The sequence below is a fragment of the Alternaria hordeiaustralica genome (genome assembly GCF_023758085.1).
Source record: "Alternaria hordeiaustralica strain BMP 2776 chromosome Unknown scaffold_9, whole genome shotgun sequence".
Lineage (NCBI taxonomy): Eukaryota > Fungi > Ascomycota > Dothideomycetes > Pleosporales > Pleosporaceae > Alternaria > Alternaria hordeiaustralica.
This window is the reverse complement of record NW_026056781.1, coordinates 935,119-951,227: the sequence shown is the minus strand read 5'-3', so window position 1 is coordinate 951,227 and position 16,109 is coordinate 935,119. Positions and strand designations below refer to the sequence as shown.

Genomic DNA, 16,109 nt, shown 5'->3' with positions numbered 1-16,109 from the left:
GCAAGGTTGAGCTCGGTGTTATAGCTAAGGCTGGCATGCGGTTTCGAGAAGCCTAGTAGAAGGTTAGGCTGATCCACCGCGTTGCGGGACCAAGCCTCGTCCCGCAATCTATCCATCATCTCTCCGAGCAGCACGCTTCAGTCACAAGAAATTATACACTACACAGCAGCCAGCACGCACCGACCCACTGCAGGTTCCCGAGCTGCCCTGACCCAAGCTTTCCGCCCGCCCAGCTGCAGCATTGCTCAGTCATTGTGCTACCCACCCGCTGCGCTTCGTCTGCATCCCGCTCCTTCGCCGAGCAATCATCTCGCAACCCAGAGACACTCGAGCTGCTGCACCGCGCATACCCACGCACCACCATGAGCTGGTGACTGCCCGACAACTGCATCGCCCCTTCCCCACCACGCACGAGCTCCTTCCCTAACCGTCTGACACCTGCCCCTCGCTCCTTCCCAACCGGCAAGTTTGCCTCTGGCGCCGCTGCCGGCCACCAACACGACGATGCGCCGATACAGGCCTGGAGGAGGTCCCGTGCGGGCTCATGGCGGCGTGCCGGTGCCTGATCCCTTTGCCATGGTACGCGCATACGACAGCGACTCCAATCCCGCCCGCCCGATACGTCCCTCCCCGCTGGCCGCCTCGACGATTCAGGGTCTACCGCTAGACCTGCTCGACCGCCTGCGCTCCTTCCCGCTGTTCCAGGCAGCCCCCGACTCCTTCCTCACCCAGGTTGGCCTGCACCTGAAGCCGCAGCTATACCAGCCTCATGACACAATTCTCACCGAGGGCGAGACGGGCAAGGCCATGTACTGGCTGGTCCGCGGAGCTGTGCGGGTGACATCGCGGGACCAGGAGAGCACATACGCAGAGCTGAAGCCCGGTGCGTTCTTTGGCGAGATCGGTATCCTCATGGACATCCCCCGCACCGCCACCATCATAGCCAACATGCGCTCGCTGGTAGTGCGCCTGAACAAGGAGGACCTCATGAAGGAGCTGCCCGCGTTCCCCGAAGTGGAAGTGGCCATCATGCACGAAGCGCAGGAGCGACTGGCCATTCTGCAGCGCAAGAAGTCGGAGTTAGGAGGCAAGCGTCCTGCGATACCCATGCGTCAGATCACAGGCAAGCGTGACCGCGAAGATGGCGACGTGATCATGGCCGAGAGCGGCACTCTACGCGAAGGAGAGATCAATGCCTTCAAGAAGAGGAAGTCTCCCAGTCCGGGCCTCGCTGAAGCCATAGCCCATAGCGCCTTTGGAAGCGGCAGTATTCATGTGCGGCCGCTGCTCAAAGAGCTGCCTCTCTTCTCCGAGCTGCCCGACGACATCCTCCATTTCATTGGCATGCGCGCCCAACCCTGTTCGTTTGATCCTTTCACAGACATAATAAAACAGGGCACACAAGGACGTGACGTCTTCTTCATCGTGAAAGGCGAGGTTGAGGTCATCAGCATGAATGTACCAGAGCAGAACGGTACCACTTCACCCATAGGTCGTCGAAAATCCATCGCCGCGGGCGAGCAACATTTCCAGGAAGTAAAGGCCCGATTGAGGCCTGGGCAATACTTTGGCGAGGTCGTCAGTCTCTCGCTTGCGCCACGCCGCACCGCTACGGTCCGCTCCGTATCGGCTGTCGAATGTCTCATGATCAGCGGTGACACTTTGAATCACCTCTGGGAGAAGTGCACGCCAGATGTACGCCGACAGGTCGAGTCGGTCGCGAAAGAGCGGTTACGGACCGCCAAGGACGAAGATGTACACATGCTGGACGCGAACAGTACACCCAACATCAACGATCTAGCCATCGCGGACCATATAATACCCCGTACACCACGACGCAAGAAGAGTGTGCCAACTGTCACTTTCAATGACACCATCGACATCGACAATCCGGTGACACCCACCCGGAGAGACGAAAAGATGATGGAACCATTTGATCCAGACCCATTTCTCAATGTCGATTTGGACAATGTCAGGTCGAGGTCAAGGAGAGGCTCACTAGCTCCACCCCCACCTGGATCAATACCGGACTCGCCATCTAGCCCAGCAAAAACAGATTTCCCCAAGTCACCATCGCCCGGTGGCTCGCCCCTTTCCCCATCACCATCATTTTCCATATCGAAGCATGCGTCCACCCCACCAGAGATGCCACTCGACTATAAACGCCCTCGGCTAGTCAACAGACCAAGTAGATATGGAAGAGGCATACTGTCGGATCAAGTGCTCACTAAGATTCTTGCGAATCTAGACATACACGAGCTGATGAAGTTGCGTGTAATCTCTTCGCACTGGAACAAGTTAATATCAGAGTCGCCGGATATACTCCACGACCTTGATCTTAGCAAATACAATCGCAAAGTCACGGATAGATCGCTTGTAGACGTAATATGCCCATTCGTAGGCAGTCGTCCACGATACATCAACATCAGTAACTGCTTTCACGTGACAGACGAGGGTTTCGCCGAGCTGGCAAAGACTTGCGGTCCGAGCGTAAGAATCTGGCGCATGAAGAGCGTGTGGGACATCACTGGACCAGCTGTACTGGAGATGGTGCAGAAGGCGAAGGGTCTTGAGGAGGTCGATCTCAGCAACTGCAGGAAGGTAGGCGACAACCTTCTCGCTCGCGTGATAGGGTGGGTGGTCCCAGAGATGCCACCTCAGATGGCAATGGCGCATGCGCAACATCAGGCTCAGATAAATGGTCGCCGACAAGGAAAGGGTGCTAATCAGCCTGCTCCGCAACCGCTGCCACCTGGTACTGTTGTTGGATGTCCGAAGCTGCGACGTCTCACGCTGAGCTACTGCAAGCACATCACCGATCGCAGTATGGCACATATCGCCGTCCATGCAGCAAACCGCATCGAGAGCATCGACCTAACAAGATGCACGACTATCACCGACGTTGGCTTCCAACACTGGAGTGTCTATCCGTTCCCACGGTTGACAAAGCTGTGTCTCGCAGACTGCACATATCTGACCGACAACGCAATTGTGTACCTGACGAACGCAGCAAAAGGGCTCAAGGAACTGGATCTCGTAAGCCCACTATCTTCCATTTGATGCTAGGCAGAATGCCCGTACTAACGCATATCAGTCTTTCTGCTGCGCCCTTTCTGACACCGCAACTGAAGTCCTTGCTCTCGGCCTCCCTTCACTTACACACCTCAATCTCGCCTTCTGCGGCTCCGCGGTCTCGGACACTTCTCTTCGCTGTATATCCCTACACCTCCTCGAACTCCGAAATCTCTCTGTACGAGGTTGTGTCCGCGTCACTGGCACTGGTGTTGAAGCTGTTGTGGAGGGCTGCAGAGACCTCGAACGCTTCGACGTTAGCCAATGCAAGAATCTGGGTCGATGGATTGAAGCTGGTGGTGTAGAGAGCGTGAAGAGTCGCGGAAGAAACGTCAAATTTATATGCGTTAGCGATGGGAGGTGGAGAGATGGCAAGGGGAATGTGAGGAAATGATGAGGAAGATGACTTTGTATGGATACTAAGTGTATGGTATATGTTAAAGACGGCCGCGGCGATACATTTGGCTGGTCTACGAAAGCGTGTACATGGACTCATGATAGAGGAGAACTACGATACGGATGTCGGCTTGATTGTATGTGTCTCTGGGTGGGGTTTTTCGCATCTACGCAAGATACCAGGCTTTTGTTCGGTGTATTTAGCGATGTATTACTTGGAATAATAGATCTCCTTGCTCATGGCGGTGGCTTCTTGTGTGTTCCGATGTCTTGCACGAATTCACGAAGGATTGAGGATGATTTTTCTTATTGAATGTGTATTGCATGAGCCAGCACTATCAGGGTCCAGCTTCGTCGCTCCTGCCCGCATGCAATTCCGAGGTCTTATGAGATGCTCTAGCTTCATTTGGATAGGCGTACTACCGAGCCTAGTCTATCGGCACTCTAGGCAGCTCGTGCTCCCTTTGTTTTACCTCGCCCGACCGCTCCTGCGCAGGCAATTTGATCGCATCGTGCGTTACGCTAGTCAAGTATATCGATCTCGCCGCCCGTCTTCGTTGCATCCCTAGCCAATTTCGCTCTGCCCTAAGAGCTGCTCGCCTACGATGTCAACACCAGCGGTCAAATCCGGTCGGGCTCATATCTTGAGGTAATCTTTACCTCTCATACTAAACTTCTGTCGCTAATAGACTTGGTAGTATGATGAGGGAGGTCGCACGTCTCTCAAGCGGGCTTGAACGATTCTCTCGCGAGTTTCATCAACTTAAAGAGGAAGTGAGAATGAGCATCGAGGAATACGCGAAGTCAGAGTGTCTCACCCTCTGCTCGATGATGCAAGAGAAATTATCTCGCGAGCTGAGGGATATGGTCTACGAAGCCCTACTTGGCGAACCTGAGAACTATTATGTCGACAATGAAGAATTCGGGTCCGGAAAATATTATTCAGCTGAAATTGTGTCCAACAATTGCCATATCGGCGACAAAACGTTCGTCGGTGAAGAAACACTTACTGAGTTGGCAGAAATGTGGTATCGGCACTCAGTCTTCAAGCTCCAAGGCAGCGATTCCGACGTGGCCTGCCTATTCCGCAACAAAACATGGACGAACCTCCCTGACCTTGACACCACTCGATGGATACGCCACGTATACATGCAAGTAACCCCCAGAGATTTTACGGCGGGAATGGAGAAGACTTTGGAAGCTGGAGAAGAGCTCGTTCTGCCGTCGGACTTCGAGCAACTCGCGAAGCTGGAGCACCCGGCAACCTTTACGATCGGTATCTCCTTCGGACATTGGTATTATCATGGTGAGACGAGGAAAGGTAAGAAGTTTTCTGTCGACTTAATGTCCAGAAGGGTCTTTCCGGTGTTGAAGCAGTTGATCGCTTCCGGCGTGGGTGTCGCTGTTCAGATAGACGAATCGGAGCCTGTAAAAGTGGGATTGGAACATCTTGATAGCGAAGGTTGGTCGAAGCTGGTTCGTGGGGCGCATCTCCGACAGTAAAGCAAGGTACAGGGTCACTCGCTCCAAAGGATCATGTTCAATATGAACGGGTTTGAGAAAACACCTAGGCATCTCGATTATGTCTAGTTCCGGTTAGTCAAAGCCCGATCGAGACTAGCCACGCTTAGCCTCAATCTCCACCTGGGCACCTGGCTTTTGCGAACAACCCGTTACTTCATGTTTCATACATCAACTTCCGCAACTCGTTCTATCCCCAGCATGTCACAAACTAATACGACTTTCGATCCGGCTCTTGTCTCCAGGTAAGTACTGCGCTTTCACTTGCAGTGCAATTACTCATAAATCCCAACAACAGTATGCTGAGAGAAGCTCAACACCACGCGAAGCAGAGTGCAATACTGCGAGACAAGGCGCGCGAACACGTCGAGAAATGGGCAAAATCATCGTGTCTTAGCTTGTGCACAGAGATGCAATCGCGATTACCCCGCGAGCTACGTGACATGGTCTATGCATCAGTATTTCAAGATTCTGATAGCTTCGTGGTGTCTCACGACATCCTACCAGGCGTACTGGAAAGCTACCACCATCTCTGCGATACTACATTTGTGGGCCAGGAAACACTCGTCGAACTAGCTGAAGAGTGGCATCACTACTGCATCTTCCACCTCAATCTCAACTCCAACGGGCGAGGTCTGTACGATACAGGAAAAGATATTTGGGATTTGCCTAATCTGGATTTTGTCCGACATATCCGCCACATACAGGTTGAGATATGTCCTCCATACGTGAAACAAGATGAAGGATCTATTGACCTTGAAGGGATGCCGGAGGGGTGGCAGTATCTGTATAAGCTGCAGCGACCGGCTACGCTCGCCCTGAAGGTGGACTACGAAGAGTGGATGGAAGCTTATCGGCCTCAAGATTTGCATGACGACTTCGTGGAGCTGTTGACATACCTGATTGGTGCTGGTGTTAAGGTAACTCTTGAACTTGCAAATTCTTATAGATCCAAAAGCTACAGTGGAAATATCGGTTTGGAACATCTCGAGAACGATATGTGGTGTGCTTTGCTTTACAGAGTATGGTGGGATTAGAATGGGCGTGTGGGGTGATTATCGGGTGACCTGTATAACAATAGACCATGACTTGGTTAGCACATGGAGTCCGTCAGAATAAAAGCAGAAGTAGTAAGGCCCTGTATGGATCTTGATTTCGTCGTTCCAAAATTGTTGCTCTTTCATGGAGCAACCCGGCGCTGCCTCCCATCGAGGTTTACATGAAAACGCATTCAGTCTTCCGTCCTAGGTCTCCCACAGTTTCGATGTTTCTAGACACCACATCCGAGACGTTTCGCTGTGTCCGACTCGATTCGTGCGTGTTGTCTTGAATGTCGCGCTGGGACGTCGTGCTAAGACGACATTTTGATAGACTCCAATCCTCTTTACTCCTTCATCCAAACCTCTTGCCGTATCCTTTGACCACATCGTCTAATATGGTACGCATCCTCTTGCATCCTTCGATACCCACTGCCAGCATACCCTCTAACCTCTCCATTCGTACCCTAGTCTCCATGACACACACAGCGACGTTATCGGTATCCCCCAATGTCCCTACCGTCAAGAATGGAAGCTCCAATTCCTCCTGGTTGTTGAGATCCAACAGCGGGTCATCGGCAGACGCGTTGTCCGCCGCTGACGCAGAAGCAGAAGATGCGGCTGTGCAAGCGACCAGATAATCTGTCATAGGTATACCCGCATCGATAAGCGCCAATGTTGACGCATTGATACACGCTGCCAACAGCGACCCATCCTGTGAAATGATGTGGACATTCAACGTAATTGTCGAATGCGGGTAGAGATGCAGCAGCAATACGCCCTCAAACGCCGACCTCAGGCAGTGCTCCATCTCACTTGTCCGCTTATCGCTCTTCCTCTTTCTCCGCTCTACACCGCTGAAGCCCGCGAAATTTATCTCGACCTCAACTTTGGCCTGCTTGTCTGCGCCGCCTCTTTGCCCGCTCTGTTTGCCTTCTGCGGGTCCGGTGACTGAAACGAGGATCTTGGTGTTGCCCATCTCGAGATATGACGAGCCATCGGCGGCGGCTTGCGTGGAGATTTGCGCGTGGATTCGGCGTAGTTCGTTCCAGCGGCGGCCATCGAGGCGGAGGAGCGCGAGAGAGTAGGTGCTGGTGTCTAGCGGCATCTTGGTCGTGTCGCAGGAGTTTGAAAGGGCTGTGTATTGCGCGACGCGTTTCGCCGACTTGTAACTGTGGTTCGTGAAGACAGCTGACTTTGGCAGGGCGTGCAATTGCGCGCGATGATGCGGGCTTGCAGGCTCGAGCTCCAGATTTTGGCGGAAGTTCTTGCAGGGATCTGCTGCTAGTCGCGCCCCGCTTTCACGTGAGAGCGTGTTAGCGTGTTTGGGTAGCTCGGTGGCGCTTCCTTTCACGCTCCCACTCCAGGTGCTTCCTTCCGTGACAATCGCCACTACTCAGGACCGTGCGCCAATATGCGATTGTCAAGCGCCGGTATCAGTGATAAGCTGAACAAAATCACACAGCGTTCACAAACGACCCCTGCTACCCGCCACCTCAGCCATCATGTCCTTCCGTCGCGACAAGTCGAAGGACGAACAAAGAGCGATGAGAGTTTTTGGTGAGAGCGGTGAGGAAGATGACAATCTTGACATCATAGAAGCATCTAGAAAAGGTTTGGACCTCTCACAGTATATTGACGGTCAGTCGATGCTTCCTCGACCTTTGGCAATATGCTAATACCTGGTAGTCTTGACTCAAAGCCAGACTCAGTCACAACAGGCTACAGATGAGGTCACAGAAGACGAAAACGACGAAAACGACGATAATGATGACGATGCAATGGATGAACCAGAACCACGAACTAGAGATGTCACTAGCTCAGGTACCGATGACGATGAGTTGTTAGAAGCCGAGTACGATCCAAGGGCTTTTCACAAAGAATGGACAGGACGCAAGACCGAGAAACGGAAGCGTACCAATGCTGAAACCAACCGGATTCGCAGTGAAAAGAAGAGTAAAGCAACGGCTGCAACCAGTATCGTGGGTCGCAGACCTCCACCCAAGAAAAATGGCTATGGTCCGACAGGCTTCAGTACCGACACCTTAGCCGATGATGAGGGCGCGACAGCTTTCTTGGACGACCCCATCCCTGACTACTTCATATCGCGACAAAAGACACTCAAGAAGTTGCACGAATCTGGACTGCGATACCCTCCCAGTTATCACGACGTTGACTGGTACAACGCGGGCACTGAAGAGAAGCCAAAACTAGACGATTCCGTGCAACAGCAGCGCGAGAAGAAGGACATCAGACTTCACGAGTCGCATGGAATCATACCTGGACCCATCGCTCAATGGTTGCGCGACTACCAGGTTGAAGGCGTCCAGTTCTTGCATGAAAAGTTTGTCAAGCAGACCGGTGCGATTCTAGGTGATGACATGGGACTGGGGAAGACTATCCAGGTCATTGCATTCCTCACAGCAGCATTTGGTAAGACGGGCACTGAGCGCGATGCAAAATGCATGCGAAAGATCCGTCGACTGGGCAATGCTCATTGGTATCCGCGGATTCTCATCGTCTGCCCTGGTACGCTTATGCAAAATTGGGAAGACGAGCTCTCAAAGTGGGGTTGGTGGGAAGTCTACAGATATCATGGCTCCAAACAGGCAGATCGGAAAAGCGTCCTCGGCACTGCCGCTAAGGGCACGTTAGAGATTATGATCACGACATACACGACATACCGCAATCATGAGAGCGAAATCAACACCATCGACTGGGACTGTGTCATCGCTGATGAGTGCCATCAAATCAAGAGCAAGGACGCCGAGATCACCAAAGCGATGAACAAAATTAATGCACTATGTCGCATTGGGTTGACAGGTACCGCGATTCAGAATAAATATGAAGAGCTCTGGAACCTCCTCAACTGGGTACGACCTGGCGCATACGGGTCAGCCCAGGAGTGGAAGCAGAAGATCAGCCTTCCGCTGAAGCTAGGCCAGGCTCACGATGCCACCAACGCTCAGCTTGCCGACTCGCGTAGTCGAGCTCAGGATCTCGTTCACAATATTCTACCCAGTGTCTTTCTTCGACGTATGAAGACTTTGATCGCTGACCAGCTACCAAAGAAGAGCGATCGCGTCATATTCTGCCAGCTCACCGAGACTCAAGCTGACGCCTATCGAACCTTCCTTGAAAGCGACAAGTGTGAGTACATACGCACTTCGAGAGAGAAGTGCGATTGTGGGTCCGGGAAAAGCAGAGGTTCCTGCTGTTACGCCGATATCGAAGGCGAGAAGTGGTCAAACTTCATTTTTCCCTGTATGGTCACATTCCAGAAACTCGCAAATCACCTGGCCTTGATCGTGCCAATGTCACATGAGAACTCAGAGAAGCAAACCAAAGATCTCCAAACACTGGAGATAGCTTGTCCGAACACGTACGACGATCTTTGGAAGATTCGCGACAACATCTTGGTGCAATCTCAGCGAGAGTTCTGTGGGAAGTGGAAAGTACTGCGGCGACTGCTCGACTTCTGGCACTCGAATGGCGACAAGGTCCTTATCTTCTCACATTCCGTTCGCCTGTTGAGGCTACTTAGAGGTCTCTTTGATGTCGACGGTACCAAGTACAACTTCTCGTACCTTGATGGCAGCATGAAGTACGAAGATCGTTCCCAGGCTGTTGCAGACTTCAACGCAGATCCCAACCAGTTCGTATTCTTAATCAGCACTAAGGCGGGAGGGGTGGGTCTGAACATCACGTCGGCTAACAAGGTTGTCGTGATGGATCCGCATTGGAATCCAGCCTATGACCTGCAGGCACAAGATCGAGCGTACCGTATTGGTCAGACACGCAACGTTGAAGTATTTCGACTAGTGTCAAGCGGTACTATCGAGGAGGTAGTGTACGCTCGTCAGATTTACAAGCAACAGCAAGCGAATATTGGTTACAATGCTTCGGAAGAACGTCGCTACTTCAAGGGTGTGATGGACCAATCCACCAAAAAGGGCGAACTGTTTGGTCTAGAAAACCTCTTCACCTTCCAAGAACACAGCGTGCTGCTTCGCGACATCATGCACAAGACGAACGTTGCTGAATCAAAAGCCGGCGTCAACGCTTATGACTTCCATGTCGATGAGTCGCAGTATGACTCTGAGGATGAGGACATACTTTCCAACAAGAATCTAGGCCTTGATGACGACGCTAATATCGCCGGTATCAAGAAGTTCGCTGATTCCATTCTTTCGACAACCAGTGGCGGCAAGGGCAAGATGAGAGCCACAAGGCGCACTGGACCTGATCCAATCAACGCAATTCTCGCGAAGGCTGGAGTTCAATATACGCACGAGAACTCAGAGGTCATCGGACGCAGCGAGATAGAAGCTCGACTAGGTAAACAGGCCATGGAGGTACGCAACGACATCGATCTTGCAGGCAAACGCGTCTTCCAGGGTACGCAGTCGCAATCTCAATCGCAGCACCAATCCAGAAATCGGGATGATGGGGATGAGACCGACGCTGAAGACGACGAGGTCCATGTTACTGGTAGTGCGACGAAAGGCGAGTTCAAGATCAATTACCGGTATAGGCCGAGCGAGGATGTGCGAAAGCGGCAGTTCTGTAGCATGGCGGAGAGTATGGGCTTTGATGATCCGGTCGAATTTGCGCTGCTTGTGGAAAGCAGTACGCAAGAGGAGAGGAGGAAGATGCTCGAGCGCTTCTATCGTGGGCGGAGGAGACAGATGATGGGTGATCTTGGTACACCGAGATAGCCTGCACAGTCACTCCGTGTGTCGCGCGCAATCGCTTAGATGTCCCGGAGGAGGCATTCGTCAATGTAGATATTCGTATCGTCCAAAAATATAATGCCGTGATTGTCGTTGCGTTACGTCGCACCTTCCTGCACCGGCTCGCTAACCCCACAATCGCACCCAGCCACTCGGTTACACTAAATCAAAGCTTTCCAAACATCACCACGACGCCCAAGAATGCCAATTTGCGGACTTCAGCCCTGACATGGGAAAATCAGTAAAAATATACCGTGCAAAGTAAATGGCTCGTGGTGCAAGCGATACGCAGGTAGTGTACCGATCCAGGCAAGGCTGTTGCTGTTGCCTCTTACCACCGTCTCAGTCGTCCCGTGTATCTTCATGGGTTGTTTACCATGTATCATTCGCTCCTCAATGTATTCTTTTGACTATCGAACCAAGCGCATTAATGAAGAGGCGTCTCATCCGGATCGACTGGAATTACCAGCAGGCTCAGGGCAGGCATGCGCTCCCAGTAGTGCCATTGTGCCACCCTCCGAACTTTTGCACACTGCCGGGCTGCGATCCGAACTTTAGCCAAGATGCAACCATCGTTGGCTAAAGCATACCGCGGGGAACAACGTGCATCATAGTGCATATCCTCCACGTCGGCACGAGCACATCTTCCCGACCAGTGGAAGTAGAAGCCGAGAGGGTGGTAGAGGCAAGACAAAGAAGAGCTAGCGGAAACGGAGGGGCTTTTCTGGACTTCGTCTAGCGGTACGCGGATGTGTGTCGGAATCCAGCGAGTACCTCCGCAGTGGTATGGCGGTGGTTACAGTGCTAAGGAGGCTAGCTTTGCCATGGCGATGATGGCCTTGGTATTCTCGTTGCACCGGGATTGCGGCTCCAAAATTTCGGCCGGGTACGGGCGTGGAAAACGTTGCGCCAAACCTTTCGATGAGATTTGCAGTCTACTCCGACACCCCTTTGCGAAGACAGAGGAACAGTCTTTCTTTACCACCAAGACATACGATCCTCACTCAGAGCTTTAAGCACTCACTGGCAACACTGTCATTCTGGAGAAGGCGCCGGAATCTCATAAGCGGCATGTGGCACGCCCACGGATCGGACGTTTTTCAAATGCTCCGTAATCGTGGATGTCGAGTCATTTACGAAGGGCGGAATGTGGAGTTGCGCGTCAGACCCAGGGTACGCAGTTTTTTGTTTGCTCACATGACAGCTGAGCTACCAGCTCGAAAGGGTGTGTCGAACCGTTCGTTATATGTCATGAGCATTCGTAGCGTGTGCGCGCACCCAATCACCAATCTGCCGGACCAGTATTCGGCTGAAATGAGGGCTTAGCTTCGGGGGCTTTACCCCGACCCACGTTTCCCCCACAATGCACTCCACACTCATCGCCTTGGCAAATCGTCGGCTCCAGCTAATGGCAATCTCGACTGCGCCAAGGCCAATGAGAAGCTGGTTGCTGGTACGGGTTCCAAGACGACGGTCTATCCGAAGTTTCCCCAAGCAGAAGCAAAGCTTCAAAGTCCCTCGGACGTAGCGCACATATCGGCAACGCATCGTGACGGGGTACATTGAAGCCAGAGTACAAATACCTGGGGTCAAGGCCGCCGACTGAGTGGTCAGTAGCATCCGACCTCATCCTCTATCTCGTGCCTCAACTCATACTACCGGCAAGATGGTCGCTCGCAACCGCAGTCAGCGCAAGCTGAACACCTTCACAACGCTGTTCTTTGCTGCAACAGCCATGTCAACCGCCATTCGCGTTCCGGCTTCAAGTGGTGGCACATACCCACGAATGACATCGCGGTCAACAGAGATGGACTCGGCACCATACCGCGATGCTTCCCTATCAGTAGATGAGCGTGTGGAGGATCTCATCCAACGCATGAACATGGAAGAAAAGGCCGGACAGCTCTTCCAGCAGATCAACTTCCCAGGACCTAACGGAACCCTATCGAACACAACTGCGCTTTCAATCAAAGGCAAGCACATGACACACTTCAACCTCAACGGTGCCATCACCGATGTACGCCAATCTGCACGGTGGCACAACCTTCTTCAAGAGATGGCCCTAGACACCAGGCTCGGCATACCAGTCACGCTCTCTTCAGATCCAAGGCACACTTTTGTTGATGCCACCGGCAGTCAGATCGCTGCAGTCAAGTTCTCGCAGTGGCCCGGAAGCTTGGGACTGGCAGCGTTACGTGACGCTGAGCTCATCCACACCTTTGCGGACATTGCACGACAAGAGTACAAGGCTGTCGGAATCAGGTCTGCGCTGCACCCTCAGATCGACGTAGCGACCGAACCGAGATGGGCCAGGATCACCACGACAATGGGCGAGAACGCCACATTGACCGCTGAGCTTGTGGTCGCATACATCAAGGGCTTCCATGGCCCTGGTGAGTTCGGAAAGGATTCCGTGACCACCGTCTCAAAGCATTTCCCTGGAAGTGGGCCGGTCGAAGACGGTGAGGACAGCCATTTCACCTACGGCAAGAATGCCACATACCCAGGAAACAACTTCGAGCATCATCTCATCCCGTTCAAGGCTGCTATCGCAGCTGGCGCAAGGCAGATGATGCCTTACTACTCCAGGCCTATGGGCACCAAGTACGAGGAGGTCGCCGCTGGCATGAACAAGGGCATTGTCACCGACCTTCTCCGAGGCGAGCTTGGTTTCGACGGAATCGTCGTCAGCGACTGGGGTCTCATCACCGACGGTGTCATCAACGGACAAGACATGCCAGCTCGTGCTTGGGGTGCGGAGAACCTGACTGAACTCGAGCGTGCCGAGAAGATTATCAACGCTGGCACCGACCAGATGGGTGGCGAGGAGCGCACTGATCTCGTTCTCGAGTTGGTGGAGAAGGGCATCGTGAGTGAGGAGCGCATCGACATGTCGGTTCGCCGTCTTCTCCGCGAGAAGTTCATCCTCGGTCTCTTCGACAACCCTTTCGTGGATCCCGAGGCCGCCGCGGCTAACGTTGCTAAGAAAGAATGGGTCGAGGCCGGATACGAGGCCCAGAAGAAGTCCGTTACTCTGCTCACCAACAAGGATTCCATTCTCCCACTGAAGGCTTCCGAATGCTCCAAGGCCAAGTTCTACGTTGAAGGTATCAACAGCACTTTCCTAGAGGCCCGCGACCTGACTGTCGTCGCGACTCCCGAAGAAGCCGACTACGCCTTCCTCCGCATGGCCGCCCCCTACGAGCCCCGCCCGGGTGGTTTTGAGAAGAACTACCACTCCGGCTCTCTCGAGTACAACAGCACCGAGAAGGCGCGCCAAGCAGCCATCTACTCCGCCGTCCCCACCATTGTTGACATCTTCCTTGACCGCCCTGCTGCTGTCCCTGAGATTGCCGAGCAAGCCCAAGCACTCATGGTCAACTACGGAACTAGCCCTGAAGCCTTCCTCGATGTTGTCTTCGGCGTTGACGGTAGCGGTCCGGAGGGTAAGCTGCCTTTCGATCTCCCGAGGAGCGACGAGGCGGTTGAGGCGAGCAAGGAGGATGTGCCATTCGATACCGAAAACCCTGTATTCAAGTTCGGACACGGTTTGAGGTATGAATAGGTGGACGCGCTGTCGAGCCGCTTAGATAGATGACGACATAACGAGACGGTCCTAAAGTCATGATAGCTTAATGTATTTGTTGATACCCATGCCTCTGTTTGTTCTTCGATGTGCTGTCTGTTCCGCTGCGCACCGCAGTCGAACTGTAACGGTAGATGTCATGTGTTGGGTGCGCGGATCGCGTAGCATATAATGATATCTCCAAAGTGTTGACACGCGGCAAAGGGAAAGAGCAATGCCGTTCACGCGAGTTGCGAGTAGTGTGCTGATTAAGCGAGACGCGTCTTCCCTGCCAGCCGCGTCGCGTGTTTCTGACAAGCTTCCTCAGAATTCCCCCAACGGTGTTCCTCGGCTAAGCATCTGCACACGCACTGAATATCGTATCTTTAGCCACTATCGATTTCATCATTACTTGGTATCCCCTCCCAATACCTTCATATTTCGAACTAACTCAAAAAGCATTCTACGTGCTCGGTGATAGCACGCTACCTGCCACCGCGAAGAAGCCAAACATAGCTACAGTCATCTTAACTACACAACGCTCTACACAAGGAGGAAGAAACCGAGTGAGCGTAAGCTCTTCTCCATTACCAGAGTATGTCTTCCGCCTTGCGTGATAGCCATTCCTCGTAACTCTCCACCTGATTCATGCTACCCACGATGTTGAATTCGACGTCTCTACGCCCCTGAAGGCGCCTACAGACTTCCTGGACCAGGCGCTCTTCGCGTACCCCTGTCAGTGCGAAGACGTTGAAATCGTTATGATGAAGGTAGTGCCTTACATTGTCCGTATGCTCTGTGTGTAGTCGCACAAAGCCAAGCTGCGGAATCGAATGCAATGCGCCTACAAGAGCCTCGACGCTAGGACTGACCAAAGGCTGACCATGCAGGAAGAATTGTTCCATCGCCTTCCGATCGGGGGAACCCATTACCATGTGCATAGGTAGCCACATATCCAGTGTCCGCAAGTTTTTGCACTCTCGAAGCAACGCGAGCATGGTCTGATAGTCGTGGTGCCGCGCTTGCGCATTATCTGTATACCTCGCTTGCGCAGTGAAGCCGGCGAGGGCGCTTCTACCTAGAGGGCCGATTCTTTCGAGGAACCGGCGAACGACGGAGCAGTAGCCCTGTGGGTGATAATTCTCTAGGACAATCGTGATATGGATTTGAGCCCAAAAGAAGGTCTGAACCTCTTTCCGGATCTGCTTGTCCAAGGCTCCGACAACATGCAACGCTGAGATGGTGCGGTCATAGCGGAGTTCTCCAAGATCTAATTCCAGATGATATGTCCGGTAGCGAGAGAGATATAAGCGACCACTGCTGGCAGTCATCTCCCAGTTTCCAGCTTGTGCGAAATCGCCCGAAGGAGGTTCGAAGAGGGCGAGATCATAGATCATGTTTCGGATCTCACCAGGCAAGTCCGTGAAAGAGATTCTGGAAGGATCCCTCTTGAATTCGCTGGCAAGCATCATCTCTGGGTGCTCACGAAGACGACGCTTGGCCTGACGAACCGGCCTTCTCGTGTGTTCCATGTGCATGTCTCGAAACTGACGGTCAAGCACGTCGATCATCCGCTGCTTTTTTCCACCTTGGAACATCCCGCGCGACTTCATCTCCTCGCGAAGTTCCGAATAACTCATGGCCGCATAATTTGGCATGTCGTCAGCTTCAAGCCTAGCGAGTCTTGTTTCGGAAGCGATGTAATTGGAGTAGCTCATTTCGGGCTTTGGCTTTGCTGCTCGTCGCACCATATTGAAAATATTCGAAAGTTGGGGGGCCTGGGTT

The 16,109-nt window shown here is 52.9% G+C and overlaps 5 protein-coding genes across 5 annotated transcripts; 3 read left to right on the top strand and 2 right to left on the bottom strand.

Annotated features, from left to right (window-relative positions):
- Positions 1–504: 504 nt before the first annotated feature.
- On the top strand, positions 505–3,466 carry J4E84_005557 (uncharacterized protein; the record flags this gene model as incomplete). Its single annotated transcript, XM_049388153.1, has 2 exons — positions 505–3,036; positions 3,095–3,466. The coding sequence occupies 2 exons, from the start codon at positions 505–507 to the stop codon at positions 3,464–3,466; spliced, it is 2,904 nt and encodes a 967-aa protein (XP_049244393.1).
- Positions 3,467–6,381: 2,915 nt separating this feature from the next.
- On the bottom strand, positions 6,382–7,134 carry J4E84_005556 (uncharacterized protein; the record flags this gene model as incomplete). Its single annotated transcript, XM_049388152.1, has 1 exon — positions 6,382–7,134. One exon carries the CDS (start codon positions 7,132–7,134, stop codon positions 6,382–6,384), a length of 753 nt encoding a protein of 250 aa, XP_049244392.1.
- A 397-nt stretch (positions 7,135–7,531) lies between these two features.
- Positions 7,532–10,744, top strand: J4E84_005555 (uncharacterized protein; the record flags this gene model as incomplete). The annotated part of the gene is made up of 2 exons (XM_049388151.1): positions 7,532–7,667; positions 7,716–10,744. The coding sequence occupies 2 exons, from the start codon at positions 7,532–7,534 to the stop codon at positions 10,742–10,744; spliced, it is 3,165 nt and encodes a 1,054-aa protein (XP_049244391.1).
- A 1,681-nt stretch (positions 10,745–12,425) lies between these two features.
- Positions 12,426–14,324, top strand: J4E84_005554 (uncharacterized protein; the record flags this gene model as incomplete). The annotated part of the gene is made up of 1 exon (XM_049388150.1): positions 12,426–14,324. The coding sequence occupies one exon, from the start codon at positions 12,426–12,428 to the stop codon at positions 14,322–14,324; it is 1,899 nt and encodes a 632-aa protein (XP_049244390.1).
- A 1,078-nt stretch (positions 14,325–15,402) lies between these two features.
- J4E84_005553 (uncharacterized protein) lies at positions 15,403–16,075 on the bottom strand (the record flags this gene model as incomplete). Its single annotated transcript, XM_049388149.1, has 2 exons — positions 15,403–15,468; positions 15,515–16,075. The coding sequence occupies 2 exons, from the start codon at positions 16,073–16,075 to the stop codon at positions 15,403–15,405; spliced, it is 627 nt and encodes a 208-aa protein (XP_049244389.1).
- Between the last annotated feature and the right edge of the window lie 34 nt (positions 16,076–16,109).